This window comes from Lonchura striata, chromosome 4 (genome assembly GCF_050655825.1).
Source record: "Lonchura striata isolate lonStrDom1 chromosome 4, ASM5065582v1, whole genome shotgun sequence".
Classification (NCBI taxonomy): Eukaryota; Metazoa; Chordata; class Aves; order Passeriformes; family Estrildidae; genus Lonchura; species Lonchura striata.
In genome coordinates this window covers 25900743-25926390 of record NC_140706.1, presented here as the reverse complement: position 1 = coordinate 25926390, position 25648 = coordinate 25900743, and the positions used below count along the sequence as shown (strand labels likewise).

At 39.3% G+C, this 25648-nt stretch overlaps 1 protein-coding gene and 1 long non-coding RNA gene across 13 annotated transcripts in view; one reads left to right on the top strand and one right to left on the bottom strand.

Annotated features, from left to right (window-relative positions):
• Window positions 1-11579, top strand: part of LOC116183622 (uncharacterized) — a 38070-nt gene extending 26491 nt beyond the window's left edge. The window contains exons 4-6 of one of the 7 annotated variants that reach the window (XR_014955110.1): window positions 135-1667; window positions 2311-2412; window positions 2579-11579. This is a non-coding gene — a long non-coding RNA (uncharacterized LOC116183622). Of the gene's footprint in view, window positions 1-134 lie in introns of all 7 variants that reach the window. The other 6 variants (XR_014955107.1, XR_014955109.1, XR_014955105.1 and 3 more) reach the window with 6 other exon arrangements.
• SLAIN2 (SLAIN family member 2) overlaps window positions 1-21754 on the bottom strand; it is a 34046-nt gene extending 12292 nt beyond the window's left edge. The window contains exons 1-7 of one of the 6 annotated variants that reach the window (XM_085578620.1): window positions 21326-21721; window positions 11849-11997; window positions 6845-7009; window positions 5297-5458; window positions 3718-4077; window positions 2339-2389; window positions 1482-1619 (exon numbers count right to left, since the gene is read on the bottom strand). In XM_085578620.1, the coding sequence (XP_085434746.1) occupies window positions 1482-1619; window positions 2339-2389; window positions 3718-4077; window positions 5297-5458; window positions 6845-7009; window positions 11849-11997; window positions 21326-21684 (1384 nt within the window). In that variant the 5' untranslated portion in view covers window positions 21685-21721. Of the gene's footprint in view, window positions 1-1481; window positions 1620-2338; window positions 2390-3717; window positions 4078-5296; window positions 5459-6844; window positions 7010-11848; window positions 11998-21325 lie in introns of all 6 variants that reach the window. The other 5 variants (XM_085578621.1, XM_085578618.1, XM_085578619.1 and 2 more) reach the window with 5 other exon arrangements.
• Between the last annotated feature and the right edge of the window lie 3894 nt (window positions 21755-25648).

The window sequence follows — 25648 nt, the reverse complement described above, 5'->3', positions numbered from 1 at the left end:
TTTAATTCTGGAAATAGCCTTCTAGCTAAGTTGCTCTCTATGCTCTTCCTGTCCCAGTTCACTCAATTCTAAAGCACCAAATAAAATCTGTAGATATTTTTACTAAAAATATGTTTTCGTTAATTTTCTTTCAGCTCATTTTGATAATTCTTCCTATCTCTGAAATAGCACAGCTGTAAACCAGCTGTCCAACTGCTCTGAGTGCTTTACACTTTGATAAGGCTGCCTAAGAGGTAACAGTCGTGCATTTGAACTACACAAACATCCTTTCTGCTGGAAATCCCACTTTCTGAGTGTCTGAAAAAGGTGGAAGAAGAGGGCCAAGGTGCAAGGGTGCTGGAGTAACTTACACGAGAACGGTAAAGTCACACTAACTTCTATCTACTACAGTATCACACACCTGGGAGTGACTGTCCATACAATCCTTACATCTGCTCTAAGTCTGTACAAACACAGAAATCTTGGAGTCTTTGGCTTGATCTCTATTCCTTATTCTGTATTTAACTATACTTGGAAGCTTTAACACATTGTTTTGAAAGTTTTAAGACAACCAGCCAGGTATGCCACTATGCCTTTACTGTTCTATAGGTAAAATACTCCTAGTTAAATTCACAAACATTATTTTTACATTTCCTGTCAAATATTTAGATTACTGATGAACCTTTATCACAGAATTTTTACAGTTTAAAGCTCTACACATAAAAATATTCATCATGGGTTCTTCCCTTGAAAATGTCACACAAAGTTATTAAATTCAGAAACCTGCTTTAAAAGAAATGGTCAGGAAATATTTAAACAACAGGAACTGGTAATACTGACATATAAAGAAACACTGAATATTTAATTTTTATTTGCTTTGGCTTCTTTAAGGTCACCATTTTCAAGAGATTTGTGAGAATAGCAGCATTTTCATATCAGCAGTTAACTTTTGGAGAAACTAGGAAAGTAGGAGTCCGGCAATGGGCTAATATGTTTTATGAGACACAGGTTCATCCAAACCTTTTTTAGGAAGTAACTGACACTTAAATAAGATTGCCAACTGGATATATAACCCATGTGCCAAAAAAAAAAAAAAGAAACTGCAGACGGGTTAATAACTTAAAGGGTTAAACTGAAATAAATCCTTTCAGGTCATGTTTCACTAGTTTAAAAAAAAGCAATAAACATCATCTAGGTGTTTTTTCAGAACCTATAAAGAAAACAGTTTCAGACTGTTTTCCCAAATACTGTATTCATAATTCATATTACTTCTACATATACTTTTAGGAGGAAACTATGAATGATATCTTAATAAGAAACCAGAACTTTTCTGAGTATTTTCTGTACCATAAAAACAGAGTCACAAAAGTCTGATTAAAAATGAAGATTAGCATCTCCAGTATGGCAAACAATGTTTTGTTTTGCCCTGAGACTTCAGAAGACAGCCGAATACCGTCGCTTAATTCTGAATTTTACACTGAAGTAGTACTAAAGGTACTTACTGGCTGAGGCTTGAGGTTGAATGCGAGGTATTCCTCCATTTGGCACTTGGAAGTTTGAGTCACTTCTGCTGTTTTTCACAGACTCTGCTTGGATGTTAGATGTCCTGGACAAGTTTGGAAGACTACGCCTTAGTTTTTCTGTATGAAATAATACAAAGTTACCACAACGTCTGATGCTGGACAAAGGTCAGGTTGTGAACCCATAGTTGAACCCCAAATGTAAGTGACACAAAACGTTAGACATATAAAACTACACTGCAGTTTAAAAGTGTATTTTGTTACATTACTTCTTCTCAAATCTATCACATGCAAAATATTTATGTATCTAAAAAAGTAAGAACGTACATTTTTCACCTATCGTGAAAAAAGTCAAGCATATTGTGTTTTGAAAGTGAAACATATCTGGATTGTGATTCTCTGGGTTTTATTGTATTGTTATCAAAGCTGAACAGACAAACCTAATTTGCAGTTTTGCAGAGTTTTCAAATTATTCGCTTAGAAAGTTATTTGTAACAAAATGCTTGCCTTAAGACAAAAACAACATAGATGTTTGAGTAAATTTTTGAGACTACCTTGTCCCATATCAGTCCATTATACAAAAAAAACCCAGATACCTCTGGAAAGGACCACTTCATACACAGCATTCAAAATTATTGAAGCGTCCAGTTATGCTTCATCTTTCACATATGACTTGACTTATCTATTCAGCTAATGTTGATATTTCAGGGGCCTTCTAATATTTGTACCACTGTTCACAGAACAGGAAAAGATGCCATTAAGTACTTCTCAATTCTAATGACATTCTATGTATCTCCAACCCAAATTGCAGAGATTGCAGAGCTGGGTTGATGACATACTTTGGGTAGAAGACTGAAGATGCCTTGACAGGATGGGTGGCCAACCTGATTCTGCAGAGGGATGCAGTGAAGAAGTAGGTTAACCATGCATAAGCACTAAAGGTGAAAACAAAACTAAGTCTTTATTGGCTGAATATTCCAACAAGTGTACTTTTCTTCACTTTGTAGTTTGCATTCCTTTGCACTGCACTTGGTACATTGTTGAACCCTGTCAACCAAATTTCCCTCCAACCATTCTAGAAAAAGAATATTTAAAAAAAAAAAGAAAACCTGAACAACTTTTTTTGGCTGCTGCTGTATCAACTCTGAATATCCAAGCAACACTCAACTGCACAGAAACCACTGCAAGATAACTACTTGGAAGTGCTTCAGAAATGCACGATCACACTCTATTTTGATCCGTCTGGTATGTGGGATACTAGCTTTTGGTACCATTCCTCTCTTAGGATATTTTCATTGCAGCCCATCTAGCATGGATTAAGACTTTAATTTTAAGAAATCAATAGGAAAGGAATTCTCAATTAAGTTACGGTATAATTAACTTTTGTGGTGCACATTTTTCTAGATACCTAAAATTTCCCCAAGCCACTATTAATAGTAAGGGGAATTCTTAATATCTAAATGTATTTTCTTTCTAAATTTAAGATCTTACTTGCTGGATAAAAACTATGTTTGTTGAAATGGGAACATCCTTGCAAATTTTCATCCCAGTAGAAGGAGTTTCTGCTAGATTGCTACTAGGAAAAAGTACATTCAAGAAGAAAAGTTGTATCAGGATTGTATTATTTTTTTTCTATGCCAATATAGTATAACTGCATTGAATTTACTCCAAATTTTATTACGCAGCAGTTTTCACAGCTTTGAGATATCTAAAATATTCAACAAACACATGAGTTAAGTACTAACATTTTTAAGACTATATTAATGATTGAAAAGTTTCAGAGTCCTGTGCAACCAGAAGAAAGCATTCAGCTGCCTCACAGGCTATAGGCATTTATAAATCGCCATGTTACTCTTATCTGACCACAGTTACTTTCCTCTGCATTTTGTTCTGTCATCTGCAAGGTCTAACTCTACTAGTCAATGAGCTTCCCTGCTTTTAGTGCATTTGCCTGCCAAATATAGACCTTGGTCACTATGAAACTCAATTATACTCACTGACTGGATAACATCTAAAATAAATATAAGCCTATCAACTCATCTGACTGTAAGGGTGCCCCAGCAGAACTTAAGCTTTGCTTGCTCTGCGATTTCTTCAGCAATTCAGAGATTAAACCACAATGTTACACAGCCACATAGTTTTAGGACTGCACACTGACAAAACTCCTTTACAGAAACTACACAACTACTCACGTAATGAATTTCAAACAGATTTTTACCTTCACTTTTGACATTACTAGTTTGCAAGTCTGTAGGATGGCCTTGAAGCGAAAGACGAGGTTGCTGTAAACGGCTAATCATAGGCTGCGGTGACACTCTACTGTACTCTATGCTTCGAGCAGGTGATCGTGAGCGAGGTGAATTTCTTGGAGATTGTTTTGGTGAAGGCCAGGGAGAACTGCGAGGTGATGGTGAGAACCTGCTAACAGCAGGGTGCACTGTGTGATGTGTGCCATCTTCCTCATCTTCTAAGCTCTGTGCATCAAGCTCCTGGTCGCTGAATGTGCCTCGCCGGGTGGAATTGCAAGAGGAGCCAGAACTACGCCTAGAAGCTGTGGCTGCGTACTCTTGCCGCAGGCCTGGCAACAAGAAGAATGTTTACTTGTTTCCAGCCCACAAATGGTTCAAACTAGAGACAGTGCCCACAGATACCTTCACAGCTCTCAAATTTGGCTCACCTTAACTCCTGTTATTGGAGGCATTAAATAAATTCTGATTAGTACCAAAAAGTTATCTACCAGCTAATAATGACTTCAATTAGGTGAGCTCATTCCTTTTCCTAGTCAAGCAATCATGCGTATAGGTCTGTTGTGTATGCATTTGTTAATTTCCTCTCCCAGGCTGCAACTAGCAACACAGGCTACCTCATAATTTTGGTATCAAGTAACATCCTATAACAATTATAGCAGCCACAATGAAATGTCTCTTGCAATGTATTAGTGAATCCAACCAAAAAAGCAACACAATAAGCTACTCCTAGAGAAACTGGAGGTGTCAGATCGGTGGTCTCTGAAGTGTGGCGCCCACACCCTGGGGATAAGCAAACCAATCCACTGGCATACAGCAAGAAAATTCTGAATAACTAGTGTCTTTAAAACAGCATTTATCATGGCTTTATCTCATGCTTTTTAAAACAATAATTTTGTGTATATTTGTGTATTTTTGTGTATGTTATACATTAGAGTAATATACGTCTATAATTTATTAAAAAGTACATACACTGGGCATTTGGTTTTGGGTTTTTTCACTGATAAGGATACACAGTAGTCTGGAGACCATGTAGTTAGACAGTCAAAATTATTTCCACTTTCTACAAATTCAGAGGGACATAAAGTCTCAACTAAAGCTATAAAGACAGACATCTATATAGGCACTTTTCTTAATAATTCTTTGCCATATTGACTTTACATTTTGGTGATTTAAATTATGGTTTAAGCATTGATATGAACAAGACTGGATTACATCAGGAAGACACCAGTCTCCTGAGAAGAATGGTGGCAGGCAGTAGTCCATTCTAACAATCATCCTTTTAGCAAATACTGTACCTTACAAATTCATTCTCTCCAGCATTGTCTTGTCCATTGTTCCTAAAGAAAACTTCTACACAGCAGCTTCCTTTCCTTAGCCTGGAGGCTGAAGTCCTTAACAGCTTTCTTGGGCAAATTACATTTGTACATCCACAGTAGAAATTATACTGCTTTTCCATGCTTACTAAACAAATGCTACTGCAGTTATTAAAAAAAAACAAAACAACACAACAGCTCTACTTTGATTTCAGGAAAAAAAAAACCCACTTACTTTCTTCCTGCATTCGTGCTAAAATTTGTACATCTGTAACATCATTTAACTTGTAATTAGACCCAATAGAGTCTTCATCCATCTCCGATGCACTTAATTCACTGTCCAGAGAAGACTGTGGACTTAGTGGAGGATTTCTATCTCCTGAAATTTTAAGGTGACCTATGGAAAAAAAATAAAGTAACAGGATTGTTGTTACTTAAAAAAAAAAAAAAAAAAAAAAGTAACCTGCATTTCCTTTCCTAGTAAAAGCCGCCAGTCTGAAGAAATTGCCACTGAGACATTGATCTGGCAAACCATTTGAAACATTTGATTATTTTATTGCAAACCTAGGCTGAAAATGTAACTTACAAAAGCACACCTCAGCCATTACCTTCTAAAAAGCAATTCTATAAAATCATTGCAATAGTCTCAAAACAAACTAGTGGCAAATAATTTGGTCTATCATAGCATGTCTCAACTGCTATGAAGTTTGGACAGCTCTACAAAAAGAGCAAGTGCATACCTGGTTCCATCTGTGCTTTCATTCTTACCTGTGTATACTACCTTGTAAGAAATAAGTTTGACTGGATCTTTCTTAACAATAATGTCTTGCTGATCCAATGACTATTGATTCAGTTTGGAATGCTTAAAATATTACTTTATCTGAAGATACTGCCTGTTGCACATACACACCTTTGCTCAACATGGAAACCATAACAAAGAAAAACTCTGTTTGCTGCCTTCAGCCCTCCCACTGCCTGTTAGATCTCTGTCCCCCAGGCAGACATGTCATTGTAGCACCAAGCTACCAAAATTAAACCAAAAACTGGGTGATGGCTCTCATGTAGTGCAGGCTTCAGTAGAAGTCCACAGTGAAGTAGTAATAGCTGGATTGTCACTGCAATGTTTTTTCATCTTTCCTGTAAACTAACTTAAATGATATGCAATAAGCCAGAGCAGAAATACGTTCCAGGCAACAATTTTTTTCATGCAAAGAAAAGTGTAGAATAAAATTAGAAAACATAATCAGAAGTTAATTTTTACACTGATGGCTACAAAGTCTCATGGAATACTTAACTAGAATGCATGCTTCTTCCTTATATTATACTGTTCACATCTCAGAGGTATTGATGAATACACTGCATACCAAATGTTTCAGTTAGTAAATAACAGGATAGTTGAAAAGACTTCACAACTACCAACCCCTAACCTTTGAACACCCACCATGGAACTTACATCCCTGTCAATTACAGGGTCAGTTCCAGAAGCCACTTGGAACTCCACAGAATGAACTCTGGTGTTTTGGTCTAACTGCTAATCACATACATCAGTAATTTTTGGGACATAGACACCCAAAGAAAACATTTTACATGTTTCTCATGACAGAAAGTATGTAAAAAAAGCCTTTCCTAAGAAGCTTAAAATTGTATGATGCACACATCCTACAAAACACTGGAAAGTTCTTGAGTCTTTCTTACTCTAGTTCAATACAAATGTTGTCTATTTGAGCACATTTGTGAAGGAAGAGGAGGAAGAAAGGAAAAGACCAGGAACACAGTGAGTTACCTGAGGTACCAGGAGGTATGAGCTGTTTCACTAAAGCAGATTTCACTGGTGTTGAGGAGGGAGAGTTGAAGCCACTGCTGTAGGGGCTACCAGTATTTGGACTGTAGGAACTCGCATAACTGACTGCACTGAAAGGGCTGCTGTACAAACTCTGTCTCTTGAGAGCTGCAGGAAAGGGGAAAATGATAAATTATACTGAATGAAATGAGGAAAAACAAATACAATACTATATTGTGTCTTCAGTGTGATTTAATTACTATGCAATTCAAGTAGAAAATTTCAGTCACCAGAAAGTTTTGCCACTGCTTTCTTCACTCCGAGGTATAACCATAATGTGAAAAGAGTGGGAGAAGAGGGCAAGACAAGACAGTGACAAGTTACAGTTTCCTTTTAGAAGTCATATCTAAGCTCACTATAGCTGATGTCTTTGAAATGTCCAGTGTAGGTGATGGGAAGCAGGAAGGCAGCAGTAGCTCAGTTACACTAACATACACCATATACATAACTACATCCACACCAGAGCACGGCACGAAGTCACATTCTCAGAACTCTCAGACCTGTCTGAATCACACAATACTTGAGCAGTAACCCCAAGACAGCACCACACAACTAAGCAGTATCACCTACAAAATTTCCCTAAGCATATGCTAAAATGAAAAAACATTAAGTAAGGCAAATGCTTCTGTATAGATCTGTGGGTACCATGAACCTATCAGAATAAAGCAAATTGATTATTTCCTACTGTTAACTTTCTGTTCTAATGACTTGGGATTTTCTGACCATAGGCTTCAATCTCATACACAATATAAGATCTAAATTGGGTACTTTCCTCTGCCATTTATTGTAAATGTTTCGATGCTAAGCATTTTCAGATGAATTTTAAACACTGGTGAGTATTAACAGTAGTGAACAGTATGATACTGAAATTCCACTGGTTGTTGGGTATTTATTATTTGTTTAGTTACTTAACTATTTTGTTCAAAAGTTTACATTTAAAATATAACATAAAATGGAATTTCAGCTACAGGGGTAGTGGGATCCAAAAGATATTTAAGACAGTTTTGCTATAAATCAGTTCCTTCACTGCTGGAAGTATATTAATGCAGAAGTATATATAAGGACAAATTAAATTGCAAAGTGTTAAGATAAAAAAGCTAGAAAGGCCAACTTGATGTTATGTAAATCCAGATTAGATTTAATTGTAGCTCACCCAGCTGCTGAAAGTAAGCTATTAAAAAATATTGTGTGACATTTCTGTTAGTGAAAAGGGACTTCAATGAGTGCAGTAAGAATTAGGCTACTGATAACAGTGGACAGAAAAAAAAAAAAAAAGGAAAGGAACTCAAATTTCCTTACTAAAAATCACTGTTGCTTTGACATTAGAAGCCAAAACAGACTACAGTTACCTGAAATGCTGCTTTCAGCAGCCAAGCCTAGCAAAGCTTTGGCTTCTCCCCTTTGCTCTTGGTCACCAATCTCCAGTTGTCCAGTGCAAACATTGGTGGGGCTGCACTATTATCTGACCTACTAAAGTAGATTTAGGTGAAAAAATATCAGGAGTATTTGACTGCCTCATCTAATTTAAGAGTGCCCCAAAATAACCACAACATCCAACCTAACCAATAGCAGAATACAGCACAGAGGCAAAAGCAGCAGAAATTAACGCTGACTTTCAAATTCCTAAAATTGCATCTCGTGTAAAGATCCTTTCTAAACCAGTTAATATTACTAGTGTTTTAGTTAGAATGAAAAGACAGTTATAGATGAAGGATGAAAGGTTTATATTCCAGCTTTCACTGCAAGTCTTAAAACAATATGCGTTAATTTCATCAAATTGTGAATTCACTAAATTCTGGCAAGTATTTATGAGGTATCTTCAGTTTGTGTGTCAGAAGGGAAAACCTCCATTTGATAACAAAGCTCACTAAACAAAACCAGTAATTAAAAGTCACTCTGTTCTGGGTGACTATGATGAGGCCTTTTGATATCAAACTTCTAGCATTCACAAAGGAACCCCAAAGCATCTATTGCAATTGAATCTTTGTTCTCACACACAAAAAAAAATTACTTTTCATCTCTTGCCAAAAAAAGGTCATTAAAAATCCCTAAAATGCAAGTCTGCACAACAGTTCTTTTTTTTCTATTTATTACACAGACAAGTATTTTAAAATACTGACCACAAATTAGAAAACAATTCTACTACTATATGGTCTTCAAAACAGGCTCTTTGTCTACATTCATAATGATACAAAGTATTTGATCGTACACAGAGTTTTTTGGATTAAATTTAGTGACTTTGCTACATGTAAAAAGTTTGCTCTGGTATGTGGTGAGACTTGATACACAGAGTAGTTTTCACAGTAGCTAATGTGAACCTTCATCAGCACGTTTTCCCAGACAAAAAACATCTGGATTCAAAACCATTTTCTGGACCAGAATTCCTGAAGGTTTTCCAGCAGGGATTTCTGTAACTCAGGAAGACATCGCTATTTTTGCAGTTTGAGATACAGTCTTTATTAGAAGTGTCAGACAAAATTAGCAAGACAGTTAATAATTTTAGCATTAAAATGATCCTAATATTGAACACTAGCTTACAAAAGATTACGCATTAGCTTTCGAAACACCAGAAGGGAGGTTTGATAATCAACAAGTTTATTTTAACGTAAATTTTCTTTTATAACATTCAGAAACCATATGCAGTATCTAACTCCTTTTAGGTATGATTTTGCTGAAATGGTATTGAATTTTTCTTTTGCTGTAGAAAATAGGAAATCTGAGCGCAGAATATACATGAAGTTCCCTCTAGTCTGAACACACTTCCAACACTGAGCATGACTTGCTCTGCAATGGTAAACCTGACTGCTGACAAGGCATTGTGCATCAGTAACTGCTAACAGTAGCATGGAGCTGAGAGCTCCTCTCTCCTTTATTGTCATGCAATGAAAATACAACGGAAGAAGAAAATGTGAAATACAAGAGAGCATTTGAGAATGAAAAAGAGGAAAAAGATTAAGATTAGAAAGACGTAACAACAGGAACTAACAATGTAAAAAGAGTCAATGCCAAAGAAGCATCAGCAAGGATTCAGGAAAAAGTTATAGAAGTATGAAAAGCCTTATCCATGGAGACTAGAATCTATTAACTGAACCAGTAGCTAGTAACAGGTTAAGTGATGGGTCCCTGCGGTACAAGTACTATGCAAAATGCAAGTTATAGGATACTCCTGAAGTGTAGATAGGAGAAACAAAGTTACAAGAAACACTACTTGTCTTCTCCAGTGGAGCTACCTGCTACCCTTATTCTGTAAAGGAGGCTGATGGCTCTAAAAGACAATTTTCTGTTTTGTTGAAAATTCACGTTTACATGAATCTGCTCCAACCAGCATGTGCCCATCTTTCCTAGCATTAGTACTTCCACCAATTATTACTATAAATTAATTGTGGTATTCTTGCAAGTATCACTGCCAGAAGCAGATTCACAGGTCTAGGGGAAAACAAAACAAAAGGTGAAGTTACCTAAACACATTCTTTGAATGTTAAAACTTTCAAATATATTCATTTGATAGAGAAGTTTCCTGCCATTCTGCTTCAGCTATGAATTTTTAAAGATACCCTGTGGGTAACAGAATTAGTGGTAGTTCTGGAAGACTTCTACTCAATTCTGAAAGAAGTGAAACCACAAACAGAATTATGTCAATCAACTGCTATCCATTCATAAATACTCAGTAGTATTCAGATTCCCAAACATTTAGCATCATTCATAAATCTCTGTGATGTGAGTGCTTTTTGTTGCTCAGAATCTGTCTTTGCCTGTATCTAGTCATATATCATGTTAACTCTTCAGGTAAATTTTTAACAGACTTTTGTCCAGGCAGCATAAAAAAGCACAAGAAATAGGGAAAGATTGAGGGTGACTCATACTGAAGGCACTTCCACCACTACGCCCACAATTTCTGTAAGAATAAAAAATGGATTTATATTTTACTAAGAACAAATTCAGTACAAACCAGAATAAGGACTAAATTGCTCCAGAAAACAATACAAGGACAGGAAAGAAGTTACAGTCAAATAAACTCAGCATAAAATTTATGTATAATCACAGAAAGGAGGTGGCTGTTGGAACCACTCCTGGAACTGTGTGTTCATACACTCTTAGCTCAAGTCCAACTATTCTGCTAATTCCTGAAGATAATAGTTTAACATGTAGTAGTAGCAGACTACAAAAAGATGGAACAGGACGAGAATAGCTATTAAAAGCAAGAAAGTAAGTTGTCTCACAACAATTTAAAAAAAAAAATAGGCTCCAACAAAGAAACAAAACAAAGCCTGAAACCAGGTGGACAGAGAATTCTAATCAAACCTTCAGCATTTTGCTGCTGGTTTGACATAAAAAAGTCTGGTAATAGGAGGATGGAGAATGCAGGCTTTCATTCTCACAGGGTCAAACACTCTTCAGTTTTGAATATATCCAACTAATTAGTATTAAGGAAGAATCATAAACTCTGGATTTTTTAAGATCTCATTACAGTCAGATTTTTAAAGTTACTGGGAATGGGGAAAATAAATCAATACCATTTCCCCAAAGTATTGAAAAACTTAGGCCTCCATTTCTTTAGATGAAGTAAAATAATTAATTTATCAGAAAATCAAACTTCATGCTAACACACTGACAAGTACCTAACAATTATGATACCTTATTACAGACTTCTATTAAAAAAAAAAAAGAGAAAACAAAAGAGTTAAAAACATTGTTTTTTCCTGAAAACATCAGACCAAACTATGGAGGTATTACAAAACTCTGAAATCATGACTCATGATTTAATGCCTTCTTTCAATTCATTCATACAATCCAGAAAATGAGTAGAATTAATGACTTTGTAAATCATAATGAAAGCTTTAGACACAAGTAATTAATAGATATTTTATCTCACAACCATTAGCTAATTTTGATGCTGTTTCAGAATATACACATACAACCCAGTGGTTTCAGTGTGCAGAAACTCACCTGACATTGTTTGTTCCAGCTTGTGGATCAGTGACTTCTTAGCACATTCAACATCAGGACTTGGGTAATCCAATACCTGTCTGCACCAAACTAAAGGACTGACACTTTTTTGCACTGGATTCAGTTTCTTCTTTGGAGACGTATACAACCTGGAAAAGAGAGATAAAATATAATTTATGAGGACAGACAAAATGAGCATAAGAGCAGACATGCAACAGAACACCACACAGTATGCTATTTATCGTTTTACACTCTATTTACACTATAGTACAATCCCAAAAGATAAAGAAAGCACAGATTTGACCCTAAAATTAACTCTTTTGGATAAAGCATAAAAGTGATAACATATGGCTACCAAGAACTTCAGACACGTTATGTATATGGACAATTTCACTGTCACATAAATGTAGAAATGATGATTAATCTTTTCAGATTCACCTGAAAGAAATTAAAACACTATGCAATAGAGAACTCTTGTTTTCCTAAGCAAAGGAAGCAATAAACATCTTAATAGCCAAGGAGCAGTGCTAAAATACACAAAACACAACTACTGTTTTAGTAGCCTAGAACAATAAAGAATTTATTTTTATTTATTATTTCTATCCTAGTACCTGATATTTTCATTCTCTTTGAACACAGAAAAAGGAACTATCTCTGTCCTAAGGAGGTATACAAGCATTAGCAACAAGGAAAAAGAAATAATGCACACAGGAGAGTAGAAAGAAACAATGAGATCAAACTGTTTTGCCAGATATACTTAAGCCTTTGTCTGTCAGCATTTCCATTCATGTTTTTTAACATCAACATTCCATGACTGAAGAAAGTAGTAATCCAGTTTAATAACTCTAGAAATTTAGCTGAAAGCTTCTCCTCACTCAACAGACAGATCAAAGGAAAAGTCATAACCAATCACACACTCAAAATAGGGAACTTTAAGCCTTACTTTGGACTAGAACCAAAGTTGGGAATGTGGTTCAGCAAAAGACAAAAGTGAATTGCAAGACATAACTCTTAACTAGAGATTATGCATGCGTAGAATCAGCTAAACAAGCATTTCTTCTAGAGTAATGACAGACTTCATATTCCAAGTGAATGACTGTATTCCAGTGTCACATAGGAACATCTGACAGTCTAATCAAACATGCTTCTATACCAAATAGACAACAGAAGTTCTTCTCTTTATGCCAATGACATTAAAACACAGAAGTTATTTCCCACAACTTTCTCTACAAGATTATCTCATCTCTCCTCTGTAATTCTAGAACTTGAACTGTTGGTGTTATAATAGCTTTTAGAGATTCTTTTTGTAATTACTACCATTAAGTTAACTTCTTACAAAAGCTTGTGTTTATAAGACCATCACTCTACTCAAAACACTGATCTTTATTAAGAGTGAGCTCCAAAACACTCTTCCCTCTAACACTGAAATTAGCAAACTATGCTTGCAGAACCAGGTGAGAAAATATTTATTAGCTGCCAGGTTTTAAAATAAAATTGAAGCTCTTTGTAACAGTCCAAATAGTCACTGCCACTTCCTGTAGTTCAAGGGGTTTATGCTTTGTCCAATATCATGCTGTCATAACTAATTTTGTAGAAATGCCTACAATTGGACACTCAACCCAAAAGAAAAGCTAAAAGCCCTTCATGTATTTATAGCCCTGAAGATCCTTGAAAAGCACAAAAGTCACTCAATTATCACAGTTGTGTAAACAATGATGCCACTTTCTTTAATTTTTATGACATCTCCATACCATTAAAAGTAATGTTTAACATTTACTATGTCTCTAACATTTTGAATTTACTGTCTTTTTAGTACTTTCCTGTACTCCTTTCTGTCCTAAGGTATGTTTATACAATACAAAGAAGCATCAAAGGCAACAAGGCCAGCTTTTACCCAGTACAGGCCAGACTCACTCCTGGTTCTCTGGATAGCTGACATGCCTTGCTGTGTGTGAGAAGTTCCATGCACATTCAGTTTACAGTAGTAGCCAGTATAAAAGACAAGAAATGAAAGTGCATGTCATCTTTGAGAAACACACAAAAGGGGCATCTTCAACAAACCTCCAAGACTGTTCTAATCAAAACTCTACCTGATATTTTAAGCTTTGACACATTCTTTTCAGGAATTCCCAATTGTTCAATTTGTTTCACAAGTAGTTTATTTACTGAAGCAATCCAGGCTCACACAGTTCCCCCCTCTTTTCCACCTCCCTTTCTAACCAAATATATATCCCATATTGCCCCCACCTCTTCCCAGTCAACTGTTTTCCTTTATCAACCTTTGTTTCATGACTTACAAGGAAAGACAGAACTTGACACCATACACATTTCGTGCAACTCCACTACAACACACACATGTACACTGATGCAGTGACAAAACAGCTCTTTCAGGACAGTTTCTTATACATCATGCAATTATAAAGTCTCACGATAAAGCGGTGATCTTAATATCCCACCTGACAAAGAACAGCCAATCTCAAGTCTTGAGACTTAATTTTACTTGCTTTACCTAACATGGATTTTACAAAAACTAAAAGGACCAAGGGCAAGGCTAAGAAAAGAACCAGAGTGATGCCTCTATTACCTCTTCCCCTTTTCCCAACATCAGAAAAAGAACAGATTCATGAAGCACATACAAGTAACTTCATACAGCTAAGTGGTGTTCTTTGTCAAACTGTTTGACCCAAATGATACAGGTCCTCTTTAGCTGGAGAACCTTCCAGAAGAGATCCCATTTGTACCTGTCAATGCATTCTGCAGCAACACAACACCACTCATTGGCAGTACAGCAAGTTCAAGATAGAAGATTAACAGAATAACTTAATACATCTTTAACTACTGTAAATCAACTCTCTCAAAACAGGAAGTTAAAAATGACTGAGGAAGCCGACAACTTACAGTTGCCACCCATACTACAAATGTTAACACAGAAACACATACTCCAATCTCTCCACAACAGAGTAAAGACTCTACAACTCAGTGCCATAAGGTAAAGCAGAACACAACGGTATATTAAAAGGTGCTTTGATCTACTTTGAAACAACATTAAGGAGACCAGACACTATGACTGCTGCAGCCATTAGTATTTCCTTCCTTTGGCTCTTACTTGTCAACCACACCACAGCAGCACCAACCTGAGGCTGAAAGCAGCCAGGGGCTCTACTGATTCGTTCCAGGAAGAGGCAGCACACAAAAGGGCAGAGCTTCTGCAGGAAGACTGCTGAGACTACAAGCATATATGGTGTCAGCCAAACGGGGCAAGCTGCAGCATGCTGCACTGGGACACAGATGAGTCAGAAAAGGCTTTGAAGAGAGAGGACACACCACTGCGGTAGGAGTGGAACATCTGTGTACAGATTACCTCACCTGAGAAACACCTCCCAGTGCATTAAAATACAAAAGGCTAGTTGCCATAGGCATGAAACAAGAAGCCAAAACTCTTAACTGGGAAAAAAAGGAAGTGTCTTTTTGCATCAAAATCCTTCCACTGCTCAGTATAAGAGTGAGGGAAAACATGCAGATGAACATGAAGTCACAAATCTGAATTAGAAAGAAGATGGCAAGTGGAAGGAATCTGAAATTAGAGCTAATTTATTTTAGCTACATTAGCTTTAAACAAAAACTGGAAGGTACAATAAAGGAAATTAAATGGGAACACACAAAATGCATGCAAAAGCAAGATTAAAAACCTGAAGACGTGATGAGGAGAAAAAGCTGAAATCCAAGGACAAATCAATAAGAAATGCCCCTAAAATACAAGAAGGAAACTTCACAGCAAAAAGCTAATGAAAATATATAAATCAGGAGACAATAATACTGGACAGTATTGGAAACAGACAATTCAGAACACAACAGTGTCAATCTAGGCTATTTTAAAACAATTTAAAAGTTTCAGGAAACCCTATCTGAAGTGGCTTAAGCATGTTAGTATTTAAGAGGATTTTGAATGGACAGTTAAAGATCTGAAAAGCATCTCTGGTTGAATGACAAATCAATCAATCAAAAAATTAAGTGACTGCACTTATGTGGCCCATGGATTTCCTTTCCTTCTCCCTACCCCACAAAATTCCTGTGTTACAGCTGTGATTGAGATACACATTGCTTAGCCTGAAATTATTAGTTTTCAGCTCTACTTCACACTCTACTTCACAGACTACTTCTAGTTCTGAGAGATTGAACAAACTACAGCAAACTCCAGTCTATGAGTATAAACTCTAGGATATGAATACTAGAAAAAGGCTTTGACAGTCTCATTAACCCTCATGTTACAGTGGCACATTTTAGTTACATAATGCAATTTTTAAGTAGAATTGAGAATATCCAAGAAATTGCAAAGTGCAATTTGGAACACAATTTTCTGTGCCCAGCAATTAAAGATAGCTAGCTGTGCCCTGAGTAGTTGCTGGAAATTACTCCCATTGTTCATTTCCTCATCCAAAAGAACATGTTTGTGTCGGAAAATGGAGAATGGGAAATGGGCCATCAAAACTACCATCATGTAGCTTCCCTAGAACTATCACACAAATTGTACAACTGTCCACTATTTGAGAAACTTTTCATAAGAAAATTGTTAGTGCATATGTGCTCAAACATAGCACTGTTGATATTTACAATGAAGACAGAAAAGTTGAAAAGTTCTGTGTTCTAATGTGTTCCAAAATAAAATGCTATTAATGACTATGCTTGAGAGCTCTACAAGTAGCAGAAGTGTGAATCATGCCTAAACAAGACATGATTATGCACCAAATTTCAGCAATAGCATTAGGACAGTAAAGGAAACCATATCAAAGCTTTCATTTTATCTAAATATCAAGCATGTTTAAAAGCCATAATTATCACAAAAAAGGTCAGAAATGGAAACAGTTCTTCCTCAGGATTCTTCCTCCAGTCCTCAAATATCTGTTTCACAAAAAACATAGATATCTCAAGGACAATAATCAAACGGAGTATTATTTAATGTTACCAGTTGTTTTTCATGATAAAACTGGCAACTTCCATAGCCCTTGCTTTTCTTACATGCTTTTCATATTATCTCCCTAGTTTGTGAAGACATTATCTGCATTTGGTTAAACCCCCAAAACTTTAAATCAAATTGACTTTTTATCTGCCACAAAATGAAAAGCAGCAATTTTTCTTCTACTTACACCATGAAACAGAAATTGATCAGAATCTGTCTGGCTTCCAAGGGGCCTAAACCACATTAATAGAACAAAATTTAACAGTTGAACAGGAAATGCTGCAATGTAATTTCAGCAATGGGGTTTCATTCAGGTGGAGCTCTAGCTTAAAATAGTCACGGTATACTTTACCAGCTCACTGTGGCAAACCAGGATTCCAAACCAATGCTTGTGCTCAAGGGACACCAAGCAATACGAGAGGGAAGACAGCCATTACAGATGGCAATCATGTACCTCAAACAGGCCCTTGGCCAACTAACGATAATGGATGGCTAGAACAGAAACTGACACTATTATAAACAGGTGCAAATTAGAAATAGCTGCTGAATGAGAGTGGGTATAATAGTAAAAGTATGTGCCTTCCATTTTAACTAGTCAGAATACACAACCAATCTGAGGTCTTAAGAACCACTGAAACGATTACTTTTAGCTATTTAGTTAGTAAAAAAAACCCCAGTAATTTCATTTTAAATACACAAGAACTGCCTTTTGTTTGTAAATGAGGTCAGTCAACTGTCAGCTATTTTAACCCTACCAAGGAGACTTTATGCTGATATGAAAACATAAGTGCTAGGCTAGTTTTTATAGCACTGTCATTTAAAGAGGACACAACTGTTCTGAAGTTTGCTGAGCAATTACATGTACGAAATAGTTATACAGCAAGCTCTATGCTCTCTTATGCACATGCTGCAAGTAAATTTTGAAGAAAGGCACTGCATGCTTTGCTCACATTTAAAACAAAACTTGTCAGAAAGCTTAGCCTGAGTGACTGTTTAACAAGTTACAGTGGGTTCACAGCACAGTAACTAATCTACAGTAATTGCCCACGTGTGCACGCTTATCCTGCAATAAACTCAAGACCCAATAAACTCTTTTTAAAAGCAGCATGGCAAGCCACCCTGCACACTGTTATCCAGATGTCTCCAACATGCTGCTCATCCACACCCAACCTTACCCAGCCAGTCAGGCAAGGAGCTGCACACCACTTCTCTGAAGATTTCTCCACTCTGATCACCCCTTTTGCCCTATTGTTTTTTCAATTAATTAGTAAGAAAAAACTCATTCAGATTGAACTTGAAAATTTGATGCAATCTGGCTCAAGAACAGCTAAACAGGAACACCCACAGAGTAGATTATGGAAGTCGCTGATAACTGGAGGAAATAATCAGCAGGCCTAAAGCAAAGTCTCCACGGGTCTGTGCAGAGCTCAGTACAGTGTGCAAATACAGACGTGCCCATCTGCAACCTTTGGGATCTAATCAGGAAGAAAGTTTCAGTACATTAAACATTATTCAGAAGCATACAGACAAGACAATCCAAATTCACTGAAATATATTTACTAATTTACCACATAATTTGAATATTGTCTCATGCAAAAATGTTTAAAACTTGAAGTGAATCTGGATTTAACTAACCACAGAGGAGAAAAGCAATCAAGCAAAAATATAAACAATCCCAAAATTCACTAATACTGTATGGATGTTTTAATAGCTAATGCTGCTATGAAAAGAGCAGTGTCAAAAAGTTCCTTTGCCTGTTTGATAGTTGCACCTTCTCCTTACTTTTTCACTTCACACTTCTCTTCTGTATACTTACCTAAATGCATTTTAAAATGCATTTTAAAAGCTAAAAATAAGTTGATCAACTCTTCATGTAGATTTAAAGAAACTGGTCACATTCTAGTATCAATTTCAATCACAGTATCAAGTGCTCTGTCTTAAATTCACAGCCACTAATCTCATGTGAGCATTAAATGTAAAACAATGTCATTTTAACAGTTAAAAAAATATTTATTCTGCCATGACAAAACTGCAGACAATTTCATAATGGGGTATGAAAATGTCTGTATTACACAAAACAGAAAAGAATAGCAATAACCAGCACCCTCTACAACCTATTGTTACCCACAGCAAGGTCCTTTTGAAATCAAAAGTAAAGACAAATCTTAACTTCTATGTGTAGACAAGCAAAACACGCAAGATGAATCAATTTTTTATGAACAAACAATGATTTAAATTTAGTTTGTTTCCACAAGAGGTGTCCTCAGCAGCTAAGAGATATTTGATTTTGACAGTGTGTAATCCCATATTTTAAACAGGATTTTGGGTTAATCCATTTGAACCTCAAAGAGTTCATATGAGACTTAAATTTCATTGAATACATTCACTCTTTCAGTTGATTAAATTATTTATGAAACAGTTTAAGGGAAATCCACTTATTCACACCAACCCCTCCTACCTTCACGGGCTTGTTTGTTTTAGATTGCTCCATCAGCCCTCTGAAAATTTCAAATTTCATTAAGACCAATAACCTCCATTAATCTAATGCATAAAGGCATCTTCCCTTCATAGAAAAATAAAAGGGATTGGACTATTTAGTGTCTCAACAGTTGAATTAGAAGGTGTTTAGAAATTCCAAGAGTTTAATTCCCACTTTAATTAAGCACTTTGGAACAAGAAATCATCAATCTAGCCAAACTATGTTTATCATTAGTTGCAGATTAAACTACAGCAGGAAAACACTTTTTTTTTAATAACTACATACCCATATTTTGTGATATGTATGACAATTAGCAAATTTTTACAGTTGCTTTTTTTGTTTCATGCATTTCTGTCTCAGTCAGTGTCCCATGCCCAAAATTAGCTGCTAAACACTTCAGCATTATAGTTGCCAAAATATTAGTAAAGGAATGAAGACCGCCTGTAAGTTTTGCTGGTTTTTGAGCACTAGAACTTGCACAGAAACATGACAGTGCCACAATAACTGGCAGCCAGACACCTGACACCAGCAAGGGCAGTGCTCAGAGAACCATTTGGCTGCCCCGTGAGTACCCAGAACTGTGTCAACAAAAACACACGCCACTGTCACCACACATGCTGTCGGGACATTCACTTTCACCTAAGAGACTCATTATGCTACCCATGATTTAGAATGAATGTATAAAACAGTAAGATCTATTGTCACTAGAATTCATGACATTTACAAATTTGGCCATCCTACCCCAGACCTGCCGTGCAAATTTACCAGATTGTACTTCCATCAACGGCTGTAGGCCCTTGTAGATTACAAGGCAAAAAGTAAGAAATAAGAGCAGCTGCTTTGCACAGACAGACTCATCTTCTGGGAGATGATGCCTTGTGTTAATTTAGTGTTGGATGAGAATAAACCTATGCTCTCATACTTCTCCAGTGGATCAGGCTGAATGTCAGGCAAATGACTTTGCCAAAGAAGTGCACACACTGTCTCCTCCCTGAGCAACTAAAACATTGCTCATGCATGGAATCAGTCCAGCATTTCTAAAGGCGTTTCTAACTCTACAAGACATTTTTGTTTGTTTTGTAAATTTGTCTCCATGTTTGCTCCCAGAGACCTTGCTAGATGGACCCACAATCGGTTCTGCTGCAAGACAGTTTGCTTGTATTACACTTTGTGTCCCTGTACACGTTTCCCTTGCATCCCTCTGTTGATATGGTGTTGACATGTTATTGACACGGTGCTCCTCCCCACTATCTGTCCTGCAGCTCTGAGGCTGCCCCTCAACAACTCTCATAGGAAACTTCAAAACGACAGCTAGAAACAGTGTGATGTCTGGAGAGAGCAAGTCTTCTTGATTCTCAGTGGAAGCTCATCCAAGTGCGATAATGACAAGGCAAACAGCCACCTGCAGCTGTTTCTGCTGAAGCAGCAGGGTAAAGCAGTCCATTTATAACGAGGAACAACCTAAGGGAAACCGTGATCCTACTGCATCATTAGCAATAAATTAGAACACCTAAGGGCAACGCGTTTATGAGATGAAAAAGTGTTACCTTTGCCATCTTTACAGCTGAAAGAAATCGAGGCATAAAAGATGCCTGATGCATGTCTGAAGTCTAACAGTACCTGTGGGCTAGTTCTGAACTACGCTATAAATTTCCCACAAGTTTCTCCACGGCTCCCACCGCCTGCAGGCCCGAGAACGCCGATGCTGACGCTGCGGCAGCACTGGAGCCCGCTCGGTGTCCGAGCGCCCCGAGGCAGCGCTCCCGCCGGAGCTCCGGGGAGCTCCAACGCCGTGCGCAGAAAGCGAAACACCCTTCCCCGGCAGGCTTCGCTACGCCTCGCACAGCTCGTTAAGCCCTTCACCCAGCGCAGAGGGCGAGGCTGCCGCCGCACACAAAGCCCCGAGACCCCCTCCGACATCAGGCACAAGCCTGGAATCAGCCCCTTCCCCCCGGGCACGGCGGGGGCAGGGGGACGCGGAGCCCTGCCCGCCTCCTCACCGACCGCCCCCGCCCCATCCCCACCCCGGCCGCCTCCTCACCAGCCGGTCTCGTCCTCATCGCAGCCGGCCAGCCGCTCCAGCTCCTCCGGCCTGAGCACCGCCGCGTCGTCCAGCAGGCCGTTGCCGCCGCTGCCGCCATCGCCGCCGCCGGGCTCCTCGGGCAGCGAACGCCGGGCGGCGGCCCTGGGGCTGAGACAGCGGCCGTCGGGCGACGGGGAGGCGGCGGGCGGCGGCGAGGAGGGCCCGGCGCTCGGCAGGCGCTTGGGGCTGGCGGGGGCGGCGGGCAGGGCGCCGTGGCGGCTGCGAAGCTGTTCGTTCTGCTTCTCGAGCTTCTTCACCAGCTCCTGAAGCTTCCGCACCTCCGCGTCCGCGTTCACGCCCGAGCCCACATCCTCCATGGCGGCCGGCGGCGGCTGCGCGGGGAGAGGCGGCCGCGCCGCCCCGTCTACGCGGCCGGGCGGCCGGCGGCGGGGCGGGGCGGGCCGGGGCGGGGCGCAGGACGCACATCCGCCGCCGCCATGGCACCGCCTGCCGCGCTGCCGCCGGAACCGCCGGGCCTCGCCCCGCCTTCTGCCCGGGCCGCGCTGCGCAGGACGGAGGGGCACGGCAGGAGCGGCACGGCACGGCACGGCACGGCCGAGCCTGGCGCCCCGGCAGCGGGAGGCCGTGACTCGGCCCCGCCTGGGGCCGGCCGAGGGGCCCTTGCGGTGGGCTCCCTCCTGAGGGAGCGGCGCGGCCGGGCTGGCCTGGCCTCCCGTGTCTTGGGCATCACAGGTCCCAGGCAGGAGTTGTAGGGAAAGCCCGGAATACCTTCCAAAACCGTTCAGAAGCTCTAAAGAATACAAGGCGTGCTCATGGTCCAAAGCGTAGGTGATAGTGTTGGCCCTATTGTGCATGACGGATGTGTGAACCAAACATCCTTTGAGTCTACGTGTATAAATACATGCATAGTCATTTAAAGGTTGTGGCGATTTTGCCTTCCATAGCAAAACTTACACCTTACACTTAATTCCTTTAAGTGTAAGGAATTAGTGGGGCTTGGGGATTTGTCGCAGAATCACAGGGTGGATAATGTTGGAAGGGACCACAGTTGTTGATCTGGTCCAACCTCCCTGCTCAAGCGGGGTCATTCTAGAGCTCAGGGCATACAATTGTGTTCACTGTGCAATGTGTTCCAGTAAAGAAGTTTTTTCATATTCAGGTGGGACTTCCTGTGCATTGATTTCTGCCCATTGCCTCCTGTCCTATTTCTTGGGATGTTTTATGTCTTGTGACAAGTTGTCTCCAAATTTCATTGGCTGGATTGTGGGGATACTGTTTGTTCCCTGGTCCACTGAAGACAGTGTCCTTAGTGCCATCCTTTCACAATTTTTTTCCTCTTGTTATGTTCCATCTACTCGCCAGCTTCATTTTGGAGCCTGCTATAGCTGAGGAGAGGAAGAACACCAGCAAGTGGGCCAGAGAATGGCTGGAGTCTGCAGGGGATGATACCGCTGTGAGCAGTTTTTACCAGGCTCAAGGAAGGGAAGAAGGAAAATAAAGACTGGGTTGCTCAGACCTGCGGGATGTGCTGAGAAGTTGCAAAGTTTAGGGGCATCTAATGGTACACAATCTGGGTTGTGTTAGGTATAGTGCATGGACTCTTGGCATGTTTAGACTGCCAGGCATGAGTTTACAGCATCCTTACAAGACTGGGTCACTTCCTTGCCTTACACAACACTCTCCCCTTATACATTGAAAGATTACATTCTCTGTATGTACAACATTATTTGAGGTTTTATTCTGGGGTGGTTTTGCATTGTTACTGTTAGCTTCTCACCAGAATCCAGGCCTTTGATCCATATATGGAATTTATGTCATTGTTTTCCCAAAACAATTATCACCTTAAGTGTTTAACTGTATCAAAAGACACCAGGGCTGGTATCTTTCAACAAAGCAATTTAATCACTCTTACGGTAATGTCTTTGTTATCTGAAAGTGAAACAAACTTTTATCAGTAGCAGATTTTCCTACAGATTTTGTATAATTCTCACAGCTATAAAACTACTAAGCACTTTTGGCCCATGAGCTGAGACCTTTGGCACTCTGCTCACTGACACCACGTTAATGGCTATCATAACTCCTTAGAGATTGGTCTGTAAGTCAGTTTGTAAATCCAGCTTGTTCTTTATGTCTGTATGATATGGTACAAAGTCAAGTGCCTTAAGGGAATACAGATATATTCTGTGAGAACAGTTACTTATCAACAGAATTTACAATCCTCCAAAAGGCCAGGGAAACTATTATATAAAGGTTTTTTACATTAAGTTTCTTCCAGGACTCTGACACAGTGACACTGCTGACAATTCAGTGGTTAGTGGGTCTTAAACTATGCAGGGAAGTTTATTCCAAATTAGAACATCTATATCAGGACCACACAATATAACTTCTTTATTCTTCTATAACTACCCTCAGGCCAAACATCAGTGGCACAAGAAACCCTCAGTCACTTCAATTAATCATGCTTTTATGGTAACAACAGGAGGAGTTTAATCCTTTCTATAGTGCAACTACTGGGATCAGGATGGGACTGGTGGCTGGATCTGGGAGCGTGACAGAGTGTGAAGTGGGGCTGTGACAAAGGGCTCTGCCTGGAGATGTAGACAGGCAGTGCAGAGGAGAGCCAGGACCACAGAGACGCAGGCTCCTGGGAGCTGCTGCCAACACTGCAGCTGTTCCTGGTGATTCTGTCATGTTTAGGGGTCTCCTCTGTTAAGTAATGGGGCAGCTCTGAGTTAGTTATCAGTGCACTGCCTGCATCCTGCTCTACTCCTCTCCCTCCTCATCTCCTCTACTTCCTTCTCCCTTCCTCTTCTCCCAGTTCATTTAATGGTCTGTTTGTCCCCCAGATTTCTTACTCCAACCTTCTGTCCCCTGCTGACACCATTACTTTGCTGTTAGCAGCTGTAGCAATTTTTTCTCCTCACAAGACCCACTCCCTGCAGGTGTGTACAGACAAAGGGGGAGGAAAGTGAGAAAAAAGTAGCAGAAAAAAGTTTCAGAACTGCTGAATTATCTGCTATTTTTACAAAGAGTACGAGAAGTAGAAATGAATGGAGTCACTGCTTAATAGTCACCATAGACTGTGCTTTGAATAGCAGCAATCATGATTTCGCTTTCTCATTCATTCTTGTGCTGTGAGTACCCTTCTCATGTGCTGGGAACTGAAGAGCAGCAAGTCTTGGTCCATAAGCTTCCTATGAAATATCAGGTCAATAATAGGCTTCCACGACTTTCTTGTTGCTCAGATTCCAGGCTTGCACTGGCCAGATGTGAGACCACACCCAAGCAGAGGCCCCTGGGTGACTATACAGAAATAGTAATAATTGATGCTAATGCCACAAAAATGAAACCTTTCCACTGCATCACAAGAGCAAGAGAAATTCCTCTGTGTGTGAAATTAGATCTGTTGCAGATTTTTTTGTGAACAGCTGCGATTGCACCCACACTGTGTTTTTCCTTTTCCCTGAGAAGGAGGAAAAAAGCAGCCTTTCCACAGTACTATTTTCTCAGGACATGCATGGGTGCTTGTCTTGCCTGACTTGGGGCAGGTTCTAAACTCACGAGATGAAAGGAAATGAGGAGCAGTCTCTCCAAAGGAAAGGAAGTCTGTGCAAGGCTGTCATGTCACTCAAATAATTCAACACACCTTTTCTGATGAGTGGCTCCTAGAAGAAGGCCACCAGGAGCCTTGTTTTGCTGACCTTTGAGCTCCCTAGCATGGACAGCCCTATGGCTGGTTCTCACAGCAGTGATCTGCTGAATATTTTTCTTTACATCTGTCAAAACTGTTAGAATCTGACTTTGAAATCTTGATTTCACTTGTCACCTGGGAGGACAATCCCTCAGGGGGAATACTACATGAAGATGGGCAGATGCATGGTGGGAAGTTAGCATTTGTTGTAAATATTTAACTTGATGCCTGGAAAACTGGACTGGTTTTTAAGCAGCTTTTTTTATTCTCCTGCAGAAGGCTTGTTGCCTGCCAGCCTCCTCAAAGGAGGTGTTCAACAGGCCCACACATGTTTGTGTTAGGCAGTGTTTAGCTAAACCTTTGACAAAATATAAAGTATTGTTTATCATTATAATATATGGCATGTGCAGACAATGAATACTGAGTGGAAGAAGCATGTTCCTGTCATAATATGTTCCTTTCAAAATTAAAGTCAGAACTATTACTCTGGTTCTACTAAAAGAACCAACATTGTAACTTCAGTTATTTTTAAATATACCTCTGAGTATATCAGGCTCTTCAGTGGTGAGACGACAAGTTTAGCCCTTTGGATTGGTGTTTGAAAACTAAAAAATTCAGTCATTGTCTCT